Here is a 20,945-nt window from a genome sequence, read left to right as displayed (position 1 = left end):
CTTCCAAAACTGTTCTCTCCTGAGCCCTCAAAGAAATGGAGATACGTATTTTTCTTTTCGCTTGAAGTTAGCAAATTTGGATTAGGTTGGCTTCTTTTGGACAGATGAAGTCAGCAATTTTGTTTTGTCTTCATTTCCTAATTTTTAAAGGCCATATGTAAATTGGAGAAGCTACCAGTTATGCTGGAAAGAAGGAAGCAAGCTGGGGTCTAGGTCTGATTCTCTTGATTCAGTCATTTGACTGCAGGCATATGACTGACTCCACTGCCCTGAGACTCCTTTTACTCATCTGTTACGTGGGAGAGCAGACAGAGTTTTTCCTAGGATCAGATTAACATAAAAGGGTTTTGGAAATGGTAAATCGCTAAATAAATGGAATACAGTGATATTTTATGATAAAGGACACATTATTAGTCAGACAAGTTCTTTGGCTCTGCCTATGATTTTTAGGATGTTCATTGTGATACAGATGATTTATTTAGTTGCTGACGTGGGGTCAATTTTCCTTGGTTGATGTTCTGTTTGTGTCTCAGGACAGAAGTCGCCATAACTGCAGTTTCGCCACCTCTCTTATTCATTAACCTGGAAATTCAAAGAAAGTAATGATTTCCCGTGACCATAACTTTTACAAGGAAATAGGGTTCTTAGTGTTCTTTTTAATAAAATATTATATGTCGTATTAGGTAGTTATTCTTTCACTTTTTTTCTTTAGGTAAAGATCTTCGTGGTGTTAGGAACTTTTTACAAAATAATCAAGCCAAATTAATTAGCATGCACCTGTAAGTGAAAGTGGTTCAACTTTCCTTTCGTAGTTAGCATTCAGTTCATATTTCTAAAATTCCAAGGGAATTATGTTGAGCGAGAGTTTCCACCTCAGTGTGCTGGAATTCATTCTCGAAACTAGTGAAATGAAAGTGTATCCCCCGGAAGCAAATGCCTTATTAAAGAGGTACGTTATGGGGAAAAGGGTCAAGGATTCATTCTAGCATTACTCCTCGGTTGGACTTTCCAGGAACCTTTGTATTCTGGACTGCTGAATGAGCTTGTCTTCCAGCTAGCCAACAAAAGTAGGACAAAATGGGCAAAGTCAGACAGGGAAGAACATGAAAAGAGCCGCTCTGTGTCTTTCCCCTTCTCTGATTTGCTGACCTCAGCATTTGTGTGTAGTTTCTCATTTTCTCTTAGGACAGGTTTATTTTCAGATAGGGAGGGAGAATTCAGATTGGACACAGTGGTAGCTATTAAATCAAGTATTTATCATGTTTTCCTCACCCATTACATCCCTGGTTTATTGGGGGCCCGGCCCTCTGGGCAGCTAGGTGGTCTTCTGTCACTGACAGTCCCCAGTAGTTGGGCTGCCTCCCTGGTCCTCCCTCTGTCAGCCCCGCGGTAGAATAGAGCAAGCAGCCACTGGGGGCTCCTCGGAGGGGACCCTGGCCTCCCAGCCGGGCATGGGTCTGAGGCGAGGCCCACTCCTGCTGTTGGGGTCACAGCTGCAGTCTTAGCCGGAGGATGTTAATGTCCACTCGTGGCTTCTCTCCATCAGATGGCACTGTGAGGGGCCTGCAGTCTCAGGCGGGTGACTTGCTGTCCAGGTCCATCTTTTAAGAATCAATCTAACTTTAGGAGTGTCACTTCAGGGTAGGGCATGTTTCAGGTGCCTATATGTAGATTCTGGAATTGGAAGAACTCCCAAAAAGTGGGTCATGGAATCCCAAAGGCAGTGCACTTACATACGTCCTGCTGTCTAGGGTTGTAGACTCCTGCTGGGTCTCGGGTCCCAGGTGAGGACAGCGAGTGCAGGGACAAGCCTGGGGAACCAGGTCTCTTTTTTTCCTGTAGCACAGTCCACTCTAACTGGCTTTCAGTATTGGTCCTACAGGGAGTAGGGGAGCTGTGAACACTTCTCAAAGGGCTTAGAAGTGGAGGGTCAGTCTAGAATTCCATAGTTACATTTTACGTAGATATTACCTGGTTACATTCACGTTCCCAGTTGGTGTTTGGTCTCTTTTACTTCCTGATTCCCCTTGCTCTCTGGGCTTCTCATTCCTGTTTTGACATGGGAACAAGTGTCGCTCCTTGGTGAGGTAGAAAGAATGTTAGCAAAGGACTCGAGAGAGAGATGGGAACAAACCACCTAACCCATTTGGCTTTCTTACCAAATGGGAATAATACTCCTGTTTTGCATTGGTGTGGTGTTTAATATCTTGGTAGCACTTACGAACGCTTTCCCATATGGTCCCACAGCACCTGTTGGAGGTGTGCTCGCAGACATGGTCCCCATGGTACGGATGGAACGGAGTCTCGGGGAGTACGTGGATTGCTGAAGGCCCACAGTTAACCATGTCCTCAGAGGTGGACACAGATCTCTTAATTCTGAACCCTTTATGCTGCCTACCACACTGCTTCCACATAGTATACCCAGGGTCACATGAGGTGTAAGGAGGGTGAAAATACATGCAAATGTAAGACGTTATTATTCCAACCAAGGTTATTTCCAGTGTGTGGGAATGAAGGGCAATAGTTTTGTGAATATCTGCTATAAAAAAATCCATATACTCTTTTAATCAACAATAGGTATTGCTCATCTAACATTAACATCTACTTCCATTTTTAAATATCTTACTGTGGGACTTAAAAGGAAGGAGAAGAAGCTAATAGTCATCTCATTTTATGTAAATAAGAATAATATGCTCTGTATAATTTAAACATTCCTTGGTTTTATAGAGGATTATTTTAAAAATATTTTTTCTATTTATTGAATTTAAAGTTTATGTATATGTGGTTTTAAGATTTTTTATTTATTTATTTTTATTCTTTTTACTTTTCCTTTCTCTCCCCAAAGTCCCCCAGTACACAGTTGTGTATTCTTAGTTGCCGGTCCTTCTAGTTGTGGCATGTGGGATGTCACGTCACTGTGGCCTGACGAGTGGTGCCATGTCTGTGCCCAGGATTTGAACTGGCGAAACCCCGGGCCACTGCAGTAGAGCGCGCGCGAACCACTCGGCCACGGGGCCGGCCGCTATATGTGGTTTTATATGTTCATATATAGTTATCTAATTTGGACACTTCGGAAAAATATAAAGAAGAAAGCCAAAAGCATGCAGAAGCCTAGCTGTAATAGGGAACTGCTGTCATAATATGGGGGTGTTTCTTTGCTGTATTTCTATGTATATAGGCTTTTAACTTAAAGTTTTGTATTTGGCTCCTTTCACATGATATTATATTGTAAAGCCCCGACGTCATGCATATTCTTCAAAGAGCTTTTTGGACTGTGTAATCTTCCAGTGTACTGTATTTACCCTTGGCCGCTGACTGTGAAGACCATTTCAGATTTTTCATTCTTGTTAGTTCTTGAATGAATATCTTTCTATATAAATTTTCCCCCACATTCTTATTTTTTAGATAGGTTTTTCTGATGCAGAAGTGTTGAGTCAAATGACCTTCCACAGTTGTCTTTGTTGGTGTTCAGAGGGAAGTGCCGTCTGCCACACACGAGGGTGTGTATTCCCCAGACCCTCACCATCATAGTGTGTACGTGTGTGCACACACATGTGGATAACTTTCATAAAGTGCTAGTCAGAAGTGGTATCCTATTCTTTTAACTTCATTTTTCCTATTACTTGTTCTGCGTGTGCATATCTTTCCCAGCTAAGCTTCTTGAGGATTAGCAAGCTTGTCTTTTGTCTTTAATGCTCCCCCAGGCCCCCAGCATCCAGTGCAGTGCCTAATAGAACTGAAAACGGTTATTTGCTGGAGTAACAAAAGGTTTTTTGTATCACATAATAAACCTCATAAAGCTGTTCCACAAAACCCAGTATCCTGTAATTCAAGTAAACATGAGAACAATGCAAAGATGGCTTTGAGTGTGTGTGATGAGTGAATGGAGTTTGTTGTATATTTGCTGGTAAAATTACTATTTAAAAAAAGTCAAATGCAAAACTATTGTATGGATTGGCGGGGTTTTCTTTTCCTGCCCTTTATCTCGGTTTAAAGGAAGTGTCTTCAAGTTTAATGGCTTCCTGGTCCACTGGTTGTGTTTTAACAAAGAGCACGTTGAAGGGGGCTGCCTTATATGTCTAGTTCAGTTTTCAGTAGCATTGATTGATTTTAGTTCTGTTGAGCAAGGTGAGACAGGGTCTTTGCTCTGCAGGAGTCTTCACTGTGGATTCAACGGAAAATAACGTGAGTGAGAGATGTGCTTCTCTTGGAGATCAACCACAGGAAGGATCCCTAATCATATTTTTTTGTGTCCAGCCTACCAGCTTTTTCTTATAAAATGCTCAAGTTCTCTTCTTTGCCACCCAATGTCGCTAACCCTTTATTTAAAGAATAGAACAGATTATTTTTTATGATTTTTGAATGAAAATAACAAGTACAGCCTAAAGCGGTTGGCACTAAATTGAAATTCTTTTCTTCTTTCCCTGTGTTTTCCTAAGACACAAGTGCCTCAGCTTAAATTATTAATTGGAACTTCTGATTTCCTACTGTGGCATTTGTCATTCAGGGGCCCCATTGCTGAAAAACTGGATTAACTAATAACCTCCTGAGGGAAGGGGTGCAGGGCTATCTCTTTTTATCTCTTTCTGATTTAAAAGATTTAGTGGGAAACAGTCAATATCCACAGCTGTTCTTCTGTCTCCTTGAAAAAATTCTATGATCAAAATATTCCATTTAACAAAATAGGTCTTTGTTTATTCTGCTTTTACATAGAAGAGAGTAGCACCTGGCAGGAGATTGGGGCATTTTCCTCACCTTCTGAAAACTTGTTTGCCTCTTGGAGAATCAGCTTAACTGTTGCAAGTCAGCCACTGATGTAGGTTCCTATTATTCTGTGTACATAAATCAGTGAGCAGGTATCACATTATATCTTGTCAACATGACTATGCTCCTTGGGGATAGTTATGTAGTTTACTCATTTTCATTACTCAATTTTAAATCAGTTAGTTTATCAATAAATATTTATTCCTATATAAATCAATTTTTTCAGCTAATATCCTTAGAACTTTGATGTAGGAAACATGGAGGTAAGCACTTGACATCTAGATCTCATTAAGTCTTTAGAATAATCCTATGAGAGAGGTATAATTATTCCTGTGTTAGAAATAGGAATTGGAGGCCCAGCAAGGAGGAGGAACTTGCCATAGTCTCAGCTAGCCTGTGGTGGAGCCGGATATTTGCTGAGCGCCCGTGTGCAGAGACATGTCTATGCCTTCTAAGTGCTGAGAGGTTACAGGACGGGAGCCACAAGCAATTAGGCTGCTGTAAAATAGTGGGTGTAACATCTGGTGGGAAAAAAGGTGCACGATCCCATGGGAGCCCAAATTAAGATAACTTAGAACCAACATTAAAATCTGAGAAGACTTCCTGAGAATCCACTTAGAAGCTGAGGTCTAACTGTAGCACCTGTTGGCTGGCAAGGACGGGGAAGGGAGTCTTGGAGAGTATTCAGGCAGGAGGACTGCTGAGCAGAGGCCCCTCGCATGAGAAAATGAAGGGCAGCATGTGCAGACATGGTGGGCAGAGTTCCCAAAGTGACCTAAAGGGCTGAGCAGCTATCTGTGGACCAAATCATGAGTGACCTGTGCAACCTTCAAGCGATCAGGCTGTATTCTGAGAGACATGGACAACTATTGCAGGGTTTTATGATAATCTAGGAAAAATAAGACAATGGTTCTAACTATGGTGGTGGGAGTTGAGGTAGCAAGGTCTGCATGGATCTGAGAACATTCAGAAGGTGAAGTTGATAGGCCTCCGATTGGATGTGGATGATGAGAGGAAGGCAGGATGAGGACTAGGTGCTGGGTTTGGGTGGCAGGTGGATGGTGATGCTGCTCCTGACCTGGGCAGAGGAGGAGCAGGTGCAAAGAGAGTGGACAGGAGGACCTAAGCTATCATAGATTAACCTGGCAGCATTGTGTAGGAGACATCCTTTGGGCTTGTGGGTATATTTCAGAGTCATCTGCATAGAGATAGTATACGAGACTACTAGAATTGCACAAGGAAATGTATGGAATTAAAAGAGAAGGTAGCCTAGAGTAAGCCCTGAGAAGCATCAGCATTTAAAGAAGAGTCAAGAAATACTGTGTTCCATGCATGTGTCCTGATAACATGTCAACTCAGTACTTTCGGGTACTTTGGTTTGCAACCATTTCAATTTAGATGGATGGGTCTGAGTTCATCCTGAGTGCCAGCTACGTGCCAGACACTACTCTAGGGGCTGAGGGTATAGGCAGTGAATAGGACAGACCAGGACCCACTCTGATGGAAGCTCACAGCTGCTCCACAGAAAGTCACGTGAGAGCTGCACCTGACAACATTTAATTCACGATAAATTCAAGATAATTCAAGATAAGTGTCTAAGAACTAATTTTCTAGCCGTCAAAGCTATGATCATTATTGAACTTCTATATCCATTTATGACCCTTATTATTTAATAATAGGCCATTTATCGTTATCTCATATCCTTGATTTTAGTGATCTACACGATAAGAATTTGAGTTAATGGATTGTTTTATAGCTGTCTAGTCATAACTTCACTTAATGCCAGGCTGAATGTACCTGAACTTAGTAATTTTATGGTAAATGCATTTCAGGTGGTTGGACCTTGAGCGTGACACACCTCAGCTCCTTTATTGTCTTCCTGGCCACAGGGGGGTAACAATGGGGACAGTTTGTCCCTCTTTTTTATCCCTTGTGCAATTATACGTGTTAGCATTAGAGCTGATGGAATATGAGTATGAAAAATAAGCATTTTTACAGTAGTTATAACTTTTATTATAAATCTGCCATATAATTTTAACCATTTTTTTCCTTGAATGAGGCTCATAATTTCTGCATTTTGTGGTTTTCAATCCATTTGCTACAGCTGCAATCCTGATAAGTGGCTCAATTACAACTATAATATGGGTCTTAAAGACTCGCTGATGTCTCATGGAAAACTTTGAAAAACATTCTATTTAAAGACAATTATGCTTAAATATCACATTTTCTCCATTTCTCTTCTATCCTTTAAAAATTATATGAAGACCATTAGCATGAGAACAGACTATTCCTTCAAGCTCGAAAATTCTTGAATTTCTCTTTGCCTCACTAGCTGCTGCCTTCCGTTGCCCTTTCTCACTCATGGCCACCCCGCTACCTGTGAGGTCACACAGGTGCGCATGTAGATTTTTAAAGTGCTCACAGAGTACTGGGGACAGTTTTCAATTTTTACTGGGGAGCAAGAGCAATTTGATGAAATGTAAGAATAATTAGAAACTGGGGAGGGGGTCAATGTCCTTGACATTAAAAATGAACTCAGAGAAAGGAGGAAAACACTGTCTAGAAACATGTTAGAGATCCATTTTAATTAACGATCATTCTAAGATGAACTGTTTATCTTCTCCCGTCCTGGCAAGTAGTCAATATCTCGGATTTGGGAATTACCCAGACAGGAGGATGTTCATGCAGATTTAGTCTGTCTCCTTAGAAAGTCCTTGGGAAAGAATTAAATGACTCTTCTATATTCTTTAATGTTTAATTTTTTTAACCACACCAGGTTAGCGGTGTGAGTTCGTTTACCCATGAAGTTAGGAAAATAGTACATTTAAGATGCTCTTAATTAGAATTAAGGCAGGAAGGAGCCAGTGGTTAGGGTGGGTACCCATGATGTGCACATATGGGGGTCCGTTTTATTTTATGCCTTCTTAATATTTCATGAAATAGCACTTCTGCTTTTTGTGGGAAAATACCATGGCCTTTTTGTTTTAGAACTCTGCATTTGTCTGTTTAAAACCATTGTAACCAGTTTTTCACAATCTGTTAGAAATGACAAAAAGATGTCAAATCACAGGGAGGAAGGACAGGAGCAGACTCATAGCTGTTCATTAGCATGATGTGTGGGAGCTCTTAGGTTCCTGTCACTTCATCTCTAACTTGGACATGAGGCCCGGGTGCCCTTTTGACCAGGTCCTCTTATTATACAGTTTCCACTTGCCATCCTGTTTTCGAGCGGTACCATTTGTGGGCATATATCCAGATCCCCAGGAAGCTGGCGCCATGCCACCTAAAGAAAAATGGAGCCCTGTGAGAGTCGGCTGCTTTGCCTGGCTCAGAAGGGGGCAGAGACTGATGGCAGGATTGGCCATGTAGGCCTCCTTATTTCTCATCATGTTTGGGAATGGGCCTTTCGCCTAATAGGTGTCACTACTGAGAGGATTAGAAGATGAAGCATGGCCTTCTTTTCTTTTGGTAAGGTTAGGAGACATGTCTATAATCAGCTCATTTGGCTGGTACAGAAATGAGAGTGACAAGCTCTCTTTTCAGAGCAGAGTAATTGTTGAATTTTATGTTTAAGTTGACCTCTTATAAGGATTTGAGTATGCCATGGGGCAAATACTGTCCTGCAAAGAGTTAACAACTATCCATATTTATCTGACTTTCTATAATACACATGTTTCTGCAGAATTGTTGAACTTTTGTGATTATAACATATTCTTTCATGATACATGTTGCCATTTAAATATTAAATGTTTTATATTATAAAAGGTCACTGCCTAACATATTTGTTTAGTAATTTATTAATTTATTTAGTAATATTTGTTGAACATCTACCACAAACTATGGCAGGCCTGGCAGATAAAGTGGGGAAGCAAGCAGACACGGCCCTGGAGCTTCGGAGAGAGTCACACAGAGAGAAACAGGAAGTCATTGTGAGACATAGAGAAAGGGTGTTTGGGAAGTAGAGGCCAGCACAGGAGGATGTCGCAGGGACACCCAGTTGGGCATGAGCATGATGGGGACAAGTGGTTGTCTGCTCAACCAAGGCAATTGATGAGCGTGATGGGGACGAGTGGTTGTCAGCTCAGCCAAGGCAGTTGATGCTCCTTCAGAGGAAGCAGCTCAGAGCAGGGCTTGGGGAGTGGGCTGTCTGAAGACCTGAAAGATACTCAGTATGTCTGGGGCATAGGATAGAGAACAAGGAGGAGAACTCTGGGAGATGAGGCTTAAGATGGAGCAGGAGTGGGAAGAGTCTTGTAAGCCATAGTTTGGATTTTTATCTTAAGAAAGATGACTAGTCTTCAATGATTGTCAACCAAGGGGTACCATAGCAGGACAGGTTCAGAAATGGGTAAGTTTGTTAAGTGATGGCAAAATTTGAGTGAAATTTTGTTGACTTATTTTTCCTCTGAAAAGTTAGAAGCTGCAATATTTGCTGAGATGCTAGGGCAGGAAGGTCTTTCAAGTGGCTGCTGTGGAGAATGGAAGAGGAGGTGAGAGAACAGGACTAATCTGGATAATGGGCCGAGGCTTTTTCATCTTAGCCTCACAGACTCACCTAAAACCCTAAGAAACTTTGTTTAAAGGTATCTGTGTGCTTTGGGGATTCCATTTTTCCCTGTTTTGTAATGATGCTCACCTGTAATTATTGTGTGTGTTGTGCTTTGTTTGGGGGCCAATCACAGTCCCCTAATTTCTGCAGGCTGCTGTTTCAAGGCTCTTCTCTGAGATGTCCTCCTCTTTCTGTCTCTTCCATCAGTTTGGTCTTCATCAACACCCGTCAGGCAGCATGGCACGCTACCCTGCACTTGAGATTCATAGTGGATTTGAGCACAGAGGACGTGTAAATACCTGATTAGTACAAAGAATAAATAAGGGGCAGGTGTTTGCAGGACGCCTCCTAGATTCTACCTTCTTTACATTCATGTTCATGCTACTAAGACTGAAAATCCCTGTCTTTCGGAAACTTCTCAGCTGAATGCTGCGTGCAAACAGGCAAAGTAGGAAGGTTAGACCTTGTGGATGAACGAAAGATGGTGAGAGATACAGGGGAGTCTTACCTTCCAGGTGCCTGTAGTCCAGCTTGTTGCCCCAGATCCCAGCTTTTCACCAGAAGCCTCACAGGACAGGCGTGATTCACTGGTGTAGGGGTGTCGTGTGTGCATGCGTGTCTGTCTCTCTCTCCCTCTCATCCATTGTCACCTCCAAGACCTGATTATTCAGAGGTCATTCTAGCTCAGGCTTTAGATTTTCATTCCCTCCATTGTTTTTCTTCCTGCATTTCACCCTATTTATAGCCTGTACCATTCCTTCTTCATATCTGCATTTCAAAGCATTGATTTTAATTCTTCCCCATTTACTACAGTACTTTAGAAATTGCATGATGTTAATATTTCTAATTTTTCTTACTTAAAAACAGAGACTGTAATTGTTTTGAGGTGTTTTATTTTATCACATTACTAAAAATATGTATTTTAGTAATATTTTTAAAAGGAAGGTGCTGTCCACAATACTTTGTATTTACTAATACTTAGTAGTACTTTTAAAAGGAAGATGCTATCTATAATTCTGTCATTAGAGAGATTCACCTTGGGGAGCTATGGCAAGCTGGAAGATGTGGCTGAGAGTATAACGTGGCAGGAAAGGATCTGCCACAACTTTAAGTTTTTTAATCAGCTACTCTGTCAAGTTTTTTTGGCTTTGAACACTTTGAATTGTTAGTGGCACACGTCAAATGTGTTAAAGGAGGTATAATTATCGTATTAGAGCAGGCATCTTGCCCAGGAGGCGCTGGTTTTGACACTGGATTCAAGTGCCAGAACTATAATTTTTCATTTATTCATTCATGGACCAGGCAGTCTGTGCCACACAGTACAAAGTAGTTGTGAACATTGAATTCACTATCTTTGGTCTTTAATGAAATGTTAAGTATGGTCTCTTAGAACATTCGCAGTTGGTCTTGACTACACAGAAATCTAACTCAAAGTGAATTAACCAATAAAGGTAATCAGCAGACTCATGAAACTGAAAAATTCCGTGGGTAGAACTAGTTCCAGGCCCAGCTGGAGTCAAGAGTTCTGTCCTTCACAGTCCTTCTTTCCCTCACCTGGCTCTGCTTCCACGTTGCTGTCCCCCTTCTCAGTCACACCTGCACGGTGAGCCGCAGCAGCTCCATATTTATGTTCTACCACTTGAGCACAGGCACAGATCGGAGCACCAGGGTTGGGTAACCCTTGCTGGCAGGGCTGTCATTTGCTTCGCTCCTGGGCTAATCTCTGGACCCATCACTGGAGCCAGAAGATACAGCTCTTTGATTGGTCAAACCTGGATCACATGTTAGGGGGTGGAGTTAGCCCCACACAAATTAAATGGTTTTCGAGTCATGGTCCTGAGGGGAATTCAGGATACCATTACCAGAAGAAAGGGGAATAGATTCTAGACAGGAAAAATCAGTAGCTGTTGACTACAGCTCGTGTTCTTATCACAAACAAAAAATTTAAAAATCATAACTGAAAGAATATTCTCAGATTTCTGTGGGAAACAGTTTTGTGTGGTCTGAGTTTGCTATAGTTTTTGTCCCTTTTTGGCATGCCTAATAATAAAATTCAGCACAAACTCATCTATTTTTAATTGCTTCTATTATTTATGTTTTAAAATAATTCTTTTTGACAATATATTGGTGTCTTCCTTTTCTATAAGAGATCTATGGAATCAAGATTTTGTATTTTTAATATTGTCTGTTACAAACAATAATAAAGTTAGAAATGTTGAGGGATGTGAAAGCTCAGAAGATTGATTTTCAAATATAAGTCTGAGCCCAGTGACCTCTGATACTTTTATGGTTAGTTTTTCGAGAACTAATAATTCAGTGTATGTGTTGTTCTTACTAATCCTACTGTTAAGGTTTCTGTTTTACACATCTGCTGGCAGGTGGCTTGACCCCAGAGCTCGTCTCTGTGGTGTAGCGAATGGGTTACTGGTGTGACAGTTTGCTCAGCTCTGTGAGTGGTGGGATTGGGTGTGCCCCAAGCCTTGAGCACGTTCCTGCTCTGACTGCCATGGGCTGTGTGAATATTGGTGCTTTCAGTGTGTGTCATGGCAATCAAAACGAAGCAAGATAGGGTACATCCTAAACTTTTTAGATGGAATTTGGCCTCGTAAATAGGATAAAGGAGTTACACAGTCGTGGTTAAGGTGGCCCTTTGCATTTCATGTGTACATTGGTCATATTTTTCGTCAGGGATTGGTTATGTTTCTGTTCTCTTCAACGATAATCCTTCTTGGATCAGTGTGGGCATTTGTGTTTTGCTAGGAAATCCCTAGTTTCCTCTCTGTTTTCAAATTTGTTGCCATAGAGTTGCTTGTGGTGTAATTGTTTCATACTTATATTAATCTCTCCTGTATAAGCGGTCATGTCTCCTTTCTCATTTTCAAACTTGTATAATGTTATTCTTCTTTCTTTTCCTTTTTCAGATTTGGAAAGGAGTATATCTGTTTTCTTACTCCTTTTAAAAAAACTACCCTTTGGATTTGTCTGTCCTTTCTACTTTTTTCCCCCATTCCATTAATTTCAGCTTTTCTCTTTATTCATTCCTTTTTTCCTGGTTTCTTTTGGTACATTTGGTTGTTCTTTTTCTAATTTCTTAAAGTGGTGAGTACTTAGTTCTCGATTACATTTCCAGAAACTACACAGTTCAGTGGTTTGGAACTGGGTACTGGGTAGAACATGGTTCTTCCTTCTGTAACAGGATTCTTACAAATTAATAGTCTGTAACTGAAAAGGAACGTCATATTAATGCCTGTTGAGAATTCACGTAGCTCTGTATCAACCATTAGAAGTGATTCTTAAGCTTTCAAATTTTGTTGAGCGTTCCGTAAACAGCAGAATTGTCAATGGAATTTATAGATTATGTAGAAGCTAGTACAGTAAGTCAAATACCATTTCAGCAGAGAGGTATTAGGCAAGGAGTTGTTTTCTTTCCTATCTCAGTTGTCATTTTTTTAGTTTCCAGGAAAAGATTTGATAATAGCCCAAATTGTAAAGGAAATAACTGTAATTCAGAATCATCTGTGATCCTTTTACACACAGTGATTCTAAGTGAAATGGATAAGATGCAGTCGTCTCTCTTCTCTTTCTGACAACCACGGGCAGATACTGGTCTGTTCTGTGCACAGAAGCATCTGATTACTTGTTCCCTCTTGGTTTGCCACATCCTAAAATATCATTATATTTCCTCAATTATGAAGCTGCCCTAGGAGCAGACAGCTTGTTGTCATGCCCAGACTGATTTTTTTCCAAAGGGGGAAAAGCAAGCTGCCATCATAAGAAAATACCTGCTATTCCAAGATACCACACATGTTCATCTCAAAGCCCTTAAGAGCCCATTGGAAAGAGCCCATTTTTATACTGTTTGGCTAGCTGGAATTTTAACATTTTCTTGCAGTTATTTTTTACGCTTTGGTGAAGGCTGAGGGAAATCAGCTATATTATACCTTTATGACCATCATTATTTTCAGAAGAAGTGGAGTTTTTCTTTCATTCTTATGCCAACAAGTAAGATTCCCAGCCTGCCATGAGTTGGAAGGTATATAATACCTGGAAAATATTTTTGTCTAACTCATGATAGAGTAAATTGAAAGAAATACTTGTAATTAAGGAGAAGAGTTGATTAGGTCCATTTTCTACCAACCCCAAAGGTAAATTGTGATGTTTGTATCTCTGCGCTTTTATTTTACCCTGCACATTTATCAAGTTGCAAGTGGCATAATGAACTAGAAAGTTGTCCTCCTTCAGACACCAAATGCTTGAAGACTCCTTGCCACTTTAAGGAGGATTTTTGTGACTTCCTATTTGATTGCAAGAGACCGTTCTGAAAACTCATTTCCTGCTGCCTGGTATTGACCCTTTTGCTGCTGGACATTTTGAGTTTAATTATTTTGAAAGAAAGTATAGTAATACTGCAACAATGAGAGGACCATTGAGTTGCTCTTGTAACTAATTGAAGTGTTGCTTAATTACCTAATTTAAGCCAGGCTGCACTAATAGATAATGTTGATACACACATAATAGGCGTAGTTCCTGGCTTAGTGGAGCTTGAAGTTAGTGGAGGAAACTGATCAGTAAGTCAGCAATTAAGAGAAAGAGGAAAACTGCAATGACAGGTGTAGATGCAGATGCTGTGGGGACACAGAGGAAGCCATTCTTGCTCAGATGTGGGTGAGGGTGGGTGATGTGCTGGGCAGGTTTCTTGGAGAGGGTACTGCTTGATCGTGTGGTGTAAATTCTCGCCAGCCAGGTAGAGCAGGACGGTAGAATGTTCCGGAAAGAAGGAGCAGTATGAACAATAGAGATCTGAACCTTCATGACGATTTGGGGGAATCAGAGATGGGCAGAACTAGAAAGGAAGGACAGATAAGAAACCATATGTAGAATGTATTGAACTTGAGCTCTAATAATTGTTAATGGCTATTTTCTCTCTTCTACTTCAGGTGAAGGAAACGCTCACGGCCAGATGACTTAAGGAATGCTCTTGAAAAGGACGGAGGTATACAAAATTATTACAACAACTGAGAAGCAAGTTGGTTTCGGAGAAACCATACTCTGAGGATGTTGTTTGCTTTTGGTTAAAAACAGAAAATACACTGTAGAAGAAGCCTTATGTCTGCATTTGATATTGCATTGTCAATAACAATGTAATTAGATTTCCATCAGTCTTCTGGTGGGATCGGAGCTTTTTGCCTGGGTAGACATGAGTGACCCAAGGCAGTCACAAGAAGAGAAGCACAAGCTTGGCAGAGCCTCTTCAAAGTTCAAAGATCCTCCCAGAATCATGCAGTCCGATGACTATTTTGTTCGAAAATTTAAAGCCATTAATGGCAACATGGGACATGCCACTTCTTTAAATGCCTCAAATTCCAGCGAGAGTGGTGGTCCGGCCAATGGTACCCCAGCTGTGCCCAAGATGGGTGTGAGAGCAAGAGTGTCTGAGTGGCCTCCCAAAAAGGACTGCTCCAAGGACCTAGCCTGCAAGGCACTGTGGGAAAGCAGGTCTCAGACCAGTTACGAAAGTGTCGTATCCATCATGCACAATGGGCAAAACGACCAGAGCGATGGTCAGCAAGAGGAGCAGCTTGACCTAGACTTTGTGGAGGCAAAGTATACAATCGGAGACATCTTTGTGCACTCTCCTCAAAGAGGACTTCACCCCATAAGACAGAGAAGCAATAGTGATGTCACCATCAGCGACATCGACGCTGAAGACGTCTTAGACCAAAACGCAGTGAACCCCAATACGGGGGCCGCCCTCCACCGGGAGTACGGAAGCACGTCTTCCATAGACCGGCAAGGCTTATCTGGCGAGAACTTTTTTGCTATGCTCAGAGGCTACCGAGTAGAGAATTATGACCACAAAGCGATGGCCCCTTTTGGGTTCCCTGAGTTTTGCCCCTGTGACCCTGCCGTCTCTCCCAGCCTTCATGCAGCGGCACAGATTTCTAGAGGAGAATTTGTCCGCATCTCAGGATTAGACTACGTGGACAGTGCCCTCCTCATGGGGAGAGACAGGGACAAGCCTTTCAAACGGAGGTTAAAGCCGGAGTCCGTGGAAACGTCCCTCTTCCGAAAGCTGCGAGCTGTTAAAAGTGAACATGAAACTTTCAAGTTCACGTCTGATCTGGAAGACAGTCGTCTTGAGAGGGGCGTCCGCCCTTGGAATTGCCAGCGGTGTTTTGCACATTATGATGTCCAGAGCATTTTGTTTAATATCAACGAAGCCATGGCTACGAGGGTTAATGTGGGGAAAAGGAAAAACATAACCACCGGAGCGTCTGCAGCCTCCCAGACTCAGATGCCAGCCGGCCAGCCGGGCAACTGTGAATCCCCTTTGGGCAGCAAGGAGGATCTCAACTCAAAAGAGAACCTGGATGCTGATGAGGGGGACGGGAAAAGTAATGACCTCGTCCTGAGTTGTCCTTACTTTAGAAATGAGACAGGGGGTGAAGGTGACAGGAGGATCGCACTCTCCAGGGCCAACTCATCATCCTTCAGCTCTGGAGAAAGTTGTTCCTTTGAATCCTCTCTCAGCTCTCACTGCACAAATGCAGGCGTCTCCGTCTTGGAAGTGCCCAGAGAGAACCAGCCGATTCACAGGGAGAAAGTGAAGCGCTACATCATAGAGCACATTGACCTTGGGGCCTACTATTACCGCAAATTCTTCTACGGAAAAGGTAAGGAAGAGCCCTGAATGTGTGCGCATGTCTCAGGGGGAAGTTCTTTAGGGCCAGTTATAAGGTGTTGCTCTGTGTTGGAGCGCCCTCGCTGGAGTGTCCAAGGCCACACGGGTCACTGGGCTTGGACTTCTTCTCTGTCATGGATCCTCCATCACTGCCAGACTGATCCCTTCTTTAGAAATCCCCAAGTTCCTGCCTTTGCTGATTTGTAATCCCCAATGTGGAAATGCCTGCCTTCTTTCTTTTCTCTGCCAATTTGTGAACATCACCAATGTCAGGCTTCATTTAGATTTACCGCTTTTAATACGCCTTCCCCAATTAACTCTATCCCTCTCTTATTCCTCTGAATCATCTCTTACACTCTTTGCAATGGCTAATTCTGTGGGGTTTTTTCCCCTCTAGTCTTTTCTGTACTTTTCTCCTACATCTTTGGTGCACCTTTTCAATTTTACGTCTTCACATCTCCTACTGCATTGCTGTATGTATTGAAGGTAATAAATAAAATCTTTGTTGAAGAGATGTATGAATTAGCATGATAGACAAATTTAGTTTTCTTACACTTCTACAAATGGGCGTAACAGTCAAGTTATCAATACTTTGGTGTTGTGATTTTAGAAATTCTTTAATCACATGTAAAACAAATTGTTTACTTTTATTTATATCTTCAGGCTCAAAAGATACGTTCCTTGGAAGTCATGTAGTTGAATCCTCAGCCTTTAAATAAGTGTCCCCAGTTATTCCAGGGACATGAGAGTCAGCTATGTTTGAGAGACCTCCAGAGAAACAGGTTCTGTGCTTGTGTCAGTAACATGCCACGTGACAACACTCAGGGTATCTCTCATTGCCTTCTTACTGGGTGTGGCTCGCTTCCTCTGCCCCTTCTTTATAGGACAGCATACTTTTCAGTCTATTTTCTATTTTCAGTTCCACCTCCTACCCCTCCTACATTCCCCTAGGAGCACCTTGGGAGGCAGGGGTGCACCCAGCCAGTCTCGGGGCGCTTCTTCTCTTGTCTCTTCATGAATAGGCTATTCTGCCACTGGTGTGGATAATTGTGAGCTGACTGTACTTTGAATTTATTTAGTGTTGGTGTCTATCTTCAGAATGCTTGTGTGTAATCTTTCACTCCAGTCGTTTCTTTTTTAGGGGGAGCTGGGGTGTGACTCAGACCTCCAGAGGTCACTGCATCCACTTCAGTCCCTGAGTCTTTTTAATGCTTTTCCCCATGGACTACAGGTTTAAAAGAACTTGTTTGCCAGATAAATTGCAATTATTAAATTAATAATTTGTTTTTTTCCCCCCATGTTTGTATCAATCCAGATTTAACAGGTCATCCATAGTTATAGTATTATGAAATAATATAAACTAGTGGAATGATTTTGATGTTGCATATAGCTAAATAAGTGGACACTTGCATTGGGACTGGTCACACATTTCGAGTTGTCTCTCTGCTCTTGCACTCATGACATAACAGACTGAAATAATTCTGTCAACAGGTCTTGGTTTCCCAGTTGTGTCCCCCATCCCCATCTCAGTCCTGGCTTCTGGTGTGCATCAGCATTACCGTTGTGAGAAACAGCCTTCCAGCCAGTGAACTCAGAGATTCTTGGGCCTTCTTTTTAGTCTGTGCTCTGAAAAAACTCATAGCCCTCATGCCTGTGTTCAGCCAGGGGCAGCACGTTATAAGACACTGCTCAAGAATGTTCTCTAGGTGGAAGTCAGTTATTTTTGGAAAGGGAGACCATGGAGAAATAGACTTCCTAATTAAGATTTTCTTTTTTATTGATGAAGTCATGGCTGTCAATGCTAGCAGTAAAATAGTCTCTTAGAATTATAATGCCCTGAAATCCTCAGGCAGTGAGTCATTCTGTCTAGCTGAGTTTTGTAAACAGTTTGTGATTCACCCTTTAAAATATCAGAACATAAGAATTACATACATTTGTATATGTGCTTGTATATGCAGATACTTAGCACCAGCATCTCATTCATACTTGATTGCATATCTTAGTGTATTAAGTATATACTTCAGTGTATGTGGAACAAAAAGCTGATGTTTTCTGCACCCAGAGTCACTACCATTTGATCCATTAATGTCCTTAGGGTCTGTTGCGTGAGATAATTTTAGGTTACTAGGTTCTGTTCTCTTGACTGCTTTTTGGAGTTTTTCTGTTGAACTCTCAACTGTCACTTCCTGATAGTTTTAAAGAGTTGTCTATGAGTGGTTTATTTCCTCCTCTTTTTCTGATTTGCTACTTAGAATTTTCCAGAGCACTGGAACTAACATCACCAAACTTGTTAGATTTGAATGTGAGATAAAACATAAATAAGCTCCAAAGAAGAATCTGAGAGTAGAGGCCCTGCGGGTGAATTGTGCCTGGATGTAGACATGTAGTTTGGCAGTTCGGGGGCGCTGGGCTCACTGGGCTCACTCTGGTTCTAGGCTTTGCTGTGGATCTGTGAATGAGCCAGACAGTTGAATCCCAGACTCCTTTGCAAAGCCTGCAAAATGAGGGCATGGGACAGTGATCCCTGAGATCGCTTTGTCATCAGTGTTCTGTGATTCTGTGATGTGGAAGGTGTTGTTGTGCCAGCTAATGGGGTCTGGACAAGGACAGAGCAGCCGCGAAGAGAGAGAAAATGACTGAGCCCAGCCTTTCTGCTCTTTCGCCGTGCAGCCATGAACTGTGCCTCCTTTCTCCTATATTTAGCTCTTCCCCTGTGGGCCTGTGTGACTTCAGAATGCAGTTGGCTACAATAGCATCACTGCGGCTCTGCTGGTGTCTCTGTAGAGCCATTAAGGATGAAAGGCAGAGGCAGTGGAGTCCCCCTGGGCAGGTGCACTGTGGCCCCTTGTGGTGTGGGAAGGGAGATGGGCAGCCGACTCACACCCTGGCCTCCACCACTGAACCTTTTCTTTGCAAACATCACAAGTTGCAGGAACGTTGTTGTGTTTAAACACAGAGGGCTTGGGCAGACTGGCACAGACGGGGGCCGGGGGGGGGGGGTTTACAGGCAGCTTTTTTCTTTCCCTTTTTCTTTCTTCCCTTCACTCAATTTTTCTCTTTGGGAGCAGGCTTTCAGGAATCTTTTGATACTTTCCAGAATGCCTTTTATTTTTCACGATTCTTCATTGTTTTGTGTGAAACTTCGTTTTCAAAAGAATTAAATAGCTCCCAGTCACTGGGAGAAGTGTAAAGTAGAGAGCTTTAATAACGTGGTTTGCTCTTTATTAGGTGGTGAATGAGAAATGGCGCTCTTTATGCTGAGGTATATTCTTGTGACACAAAGTCACGGAAAGGCGTTTTAACAACTTTAAACAAGGAATTATGCAGGGTAGTGGCTTGTCCCCATAGACTGTGGAGCACTGTCTCTTGTCCAGGCAAATCCATCTGTAGCCTTCAGTGACACAGCTTTCTAAAAGAGAGTGAGGACTGGAGCAAGCACAGTGATGTCCCTAATGCTCCTTACTTTTGCTGGCGATGTCCATGAAGAAAAGCTGATGCTGTTTATTATTATTTATGTCACTGCTGTTTCGCTGATGGAACTGCTAGTGAAAGCCCAGTTTCCCTCTCCTGAGTTTTCCATTTGTGGTACAGGCTGTGAAGAAGGCCCCGGGGACAGGGATTCCAGCTCTGCCTGTTTCTTTGAATGCTCTGGTTTCCACGGTAGCACAGCGGCAGGGTTTGCCTTCTTCTGGACCTCGTTGGCACTTAGAGACACTTAGAGCTGCTGGCCCGCAAAGGGCTGTCCCCAGTATGACGAGACCCGGAGCTACACAGGACAGCAAAGGTATGATGTGGGCTCCTGCTTGGTGACAGGTCTTGTGCTTTTTAGGAAGTTGTGTCCCTACAGAGAACTCGGGAGTTCCTAAACTGTGCTGTGCCTCACTTCAGGTCACACAGATGAGAATGGCTCTAGAATAAGTCATTTGGGGAAAGAGAGGTCAAACCAGAGAGCAGGTTAGAGCTGGACCTCTGGCAACTCACAAGCGAAGTGAAAAGTGGCTGAATTGCTGTCTGAGCCTTTGAGAGTTTTCTTTTACGAGAGCCGCTCTGCTGATGCAGGGACATGTGTTCCTCTGAAGGTGGGGGAAAAATACTGATTGACAGTATATACCTTTTTTTTGTTTAGAATTTTTAAACAGCGTATAAGTGTTATATGATCATTATAGGAAAATAAGAAAAGATAGAGAAGCAAAAGGAAAATAAATAAAATCACCCCAATCTGTAAGAGACAATCACCATGAAGAGTTTTCCCTTTAGCCTCATGGGCTTTTTCTGATGCAAAATTTATGTAAATAGAACCTTCTATTGCTATTGCTGGGGAATTTGCTTTGGCTGATCATCCTTCCCTGTCATTATGTATTGAGCCGCATCAGCATTTTAAGAGCCATTGTCACTTATTCTTATCTGCCATGGGTGCATGGGGAGATGCCAGGTATTTGCCAACCATCATCTGGGCAGAAGAGTTAAGGACTGTGTTTGCTTTATGTCAGACAAAAGGGACATGTATTTCTTACTCTCTTAGAAGCAGTGCACCTATAAAATGACTCATGCCAGATACATCCTTGAATGTTCATTTCAAGAAGTAGAGCTTTCCTTGAAAAGTAAAGTATTATAAAAGTTTTTAAAATTTCATAACATTTGAAAAATTATAAAAATGTAAGTCGTAGCCTCCCCGTTCTCCACTTGAATGTGTGCCATGCTGGTAACTCACTTCCAAAGGATGGAGTGTGGACAGAAGGAGCAGGAGACTGCGGTGGGGAAGTCTGGCATTGACACCACCCCAGCCAGGTGACCGAGGTCAACAACAACAGTGATAAGTGAGGTGGATAGTTTGTGCCTTGATATGATGGGAATGACATTTCTGTGGTCTTCCTCTCCAAACCCATAACCTCAGTCTGATGAGGGAAAGTGTTAGAAAAGTGCCAAGTGAGGGACATTCTACAAAATCCC

General features: G+C 42.2%; 1 protein-coding gene across 5 annotated transcripts in view; it reads left to right on the top strand.

Moving 5' to 3' along the window:
• The window catches only part of SIPA1L2 (signal induced proliferation associated 1 like 2), a 210,694-nt gene that overhangs the window by 89,650 nt on the left and 100,099 nt on the right, over positions 1–20,945 (top strand). For all 5 annotated transcript variants that reach the window (XM_046652986.1, XM_046652984.1, XM_046652987.1 and 2 more), the window contains exon 3: positions 14,251–15,987. In XM_046652986.1, coding sequence (XP_046508942.1) covers positions 14,511–15,987 — 1,477 coding nt within the window. In that variant the 5' untranslated portion in view covers positions 14,251–14,510. The remainder of the gene's footprint in view (positions 1–14,250; positions 15,988–20,945) is intronic.

The sequence above is a fragment of the Equus quagga genome, chromosome 2, assembly GCF_021613505.1.
Source record: "Equus quagga isolate Etosha38 chromosome 2, UCLA_HA_Equagga_1.0, whole genome shotgun sequence".
Taxonomy (NCBI): Eukaryota; Metazoa; Chordata; class Mammalia; order Perissodactyla; family Equidae; genus Equus; species Equus quagga.
This window is presented reverse-complemented; position numbering and strand designations above follow the sequence as displayed.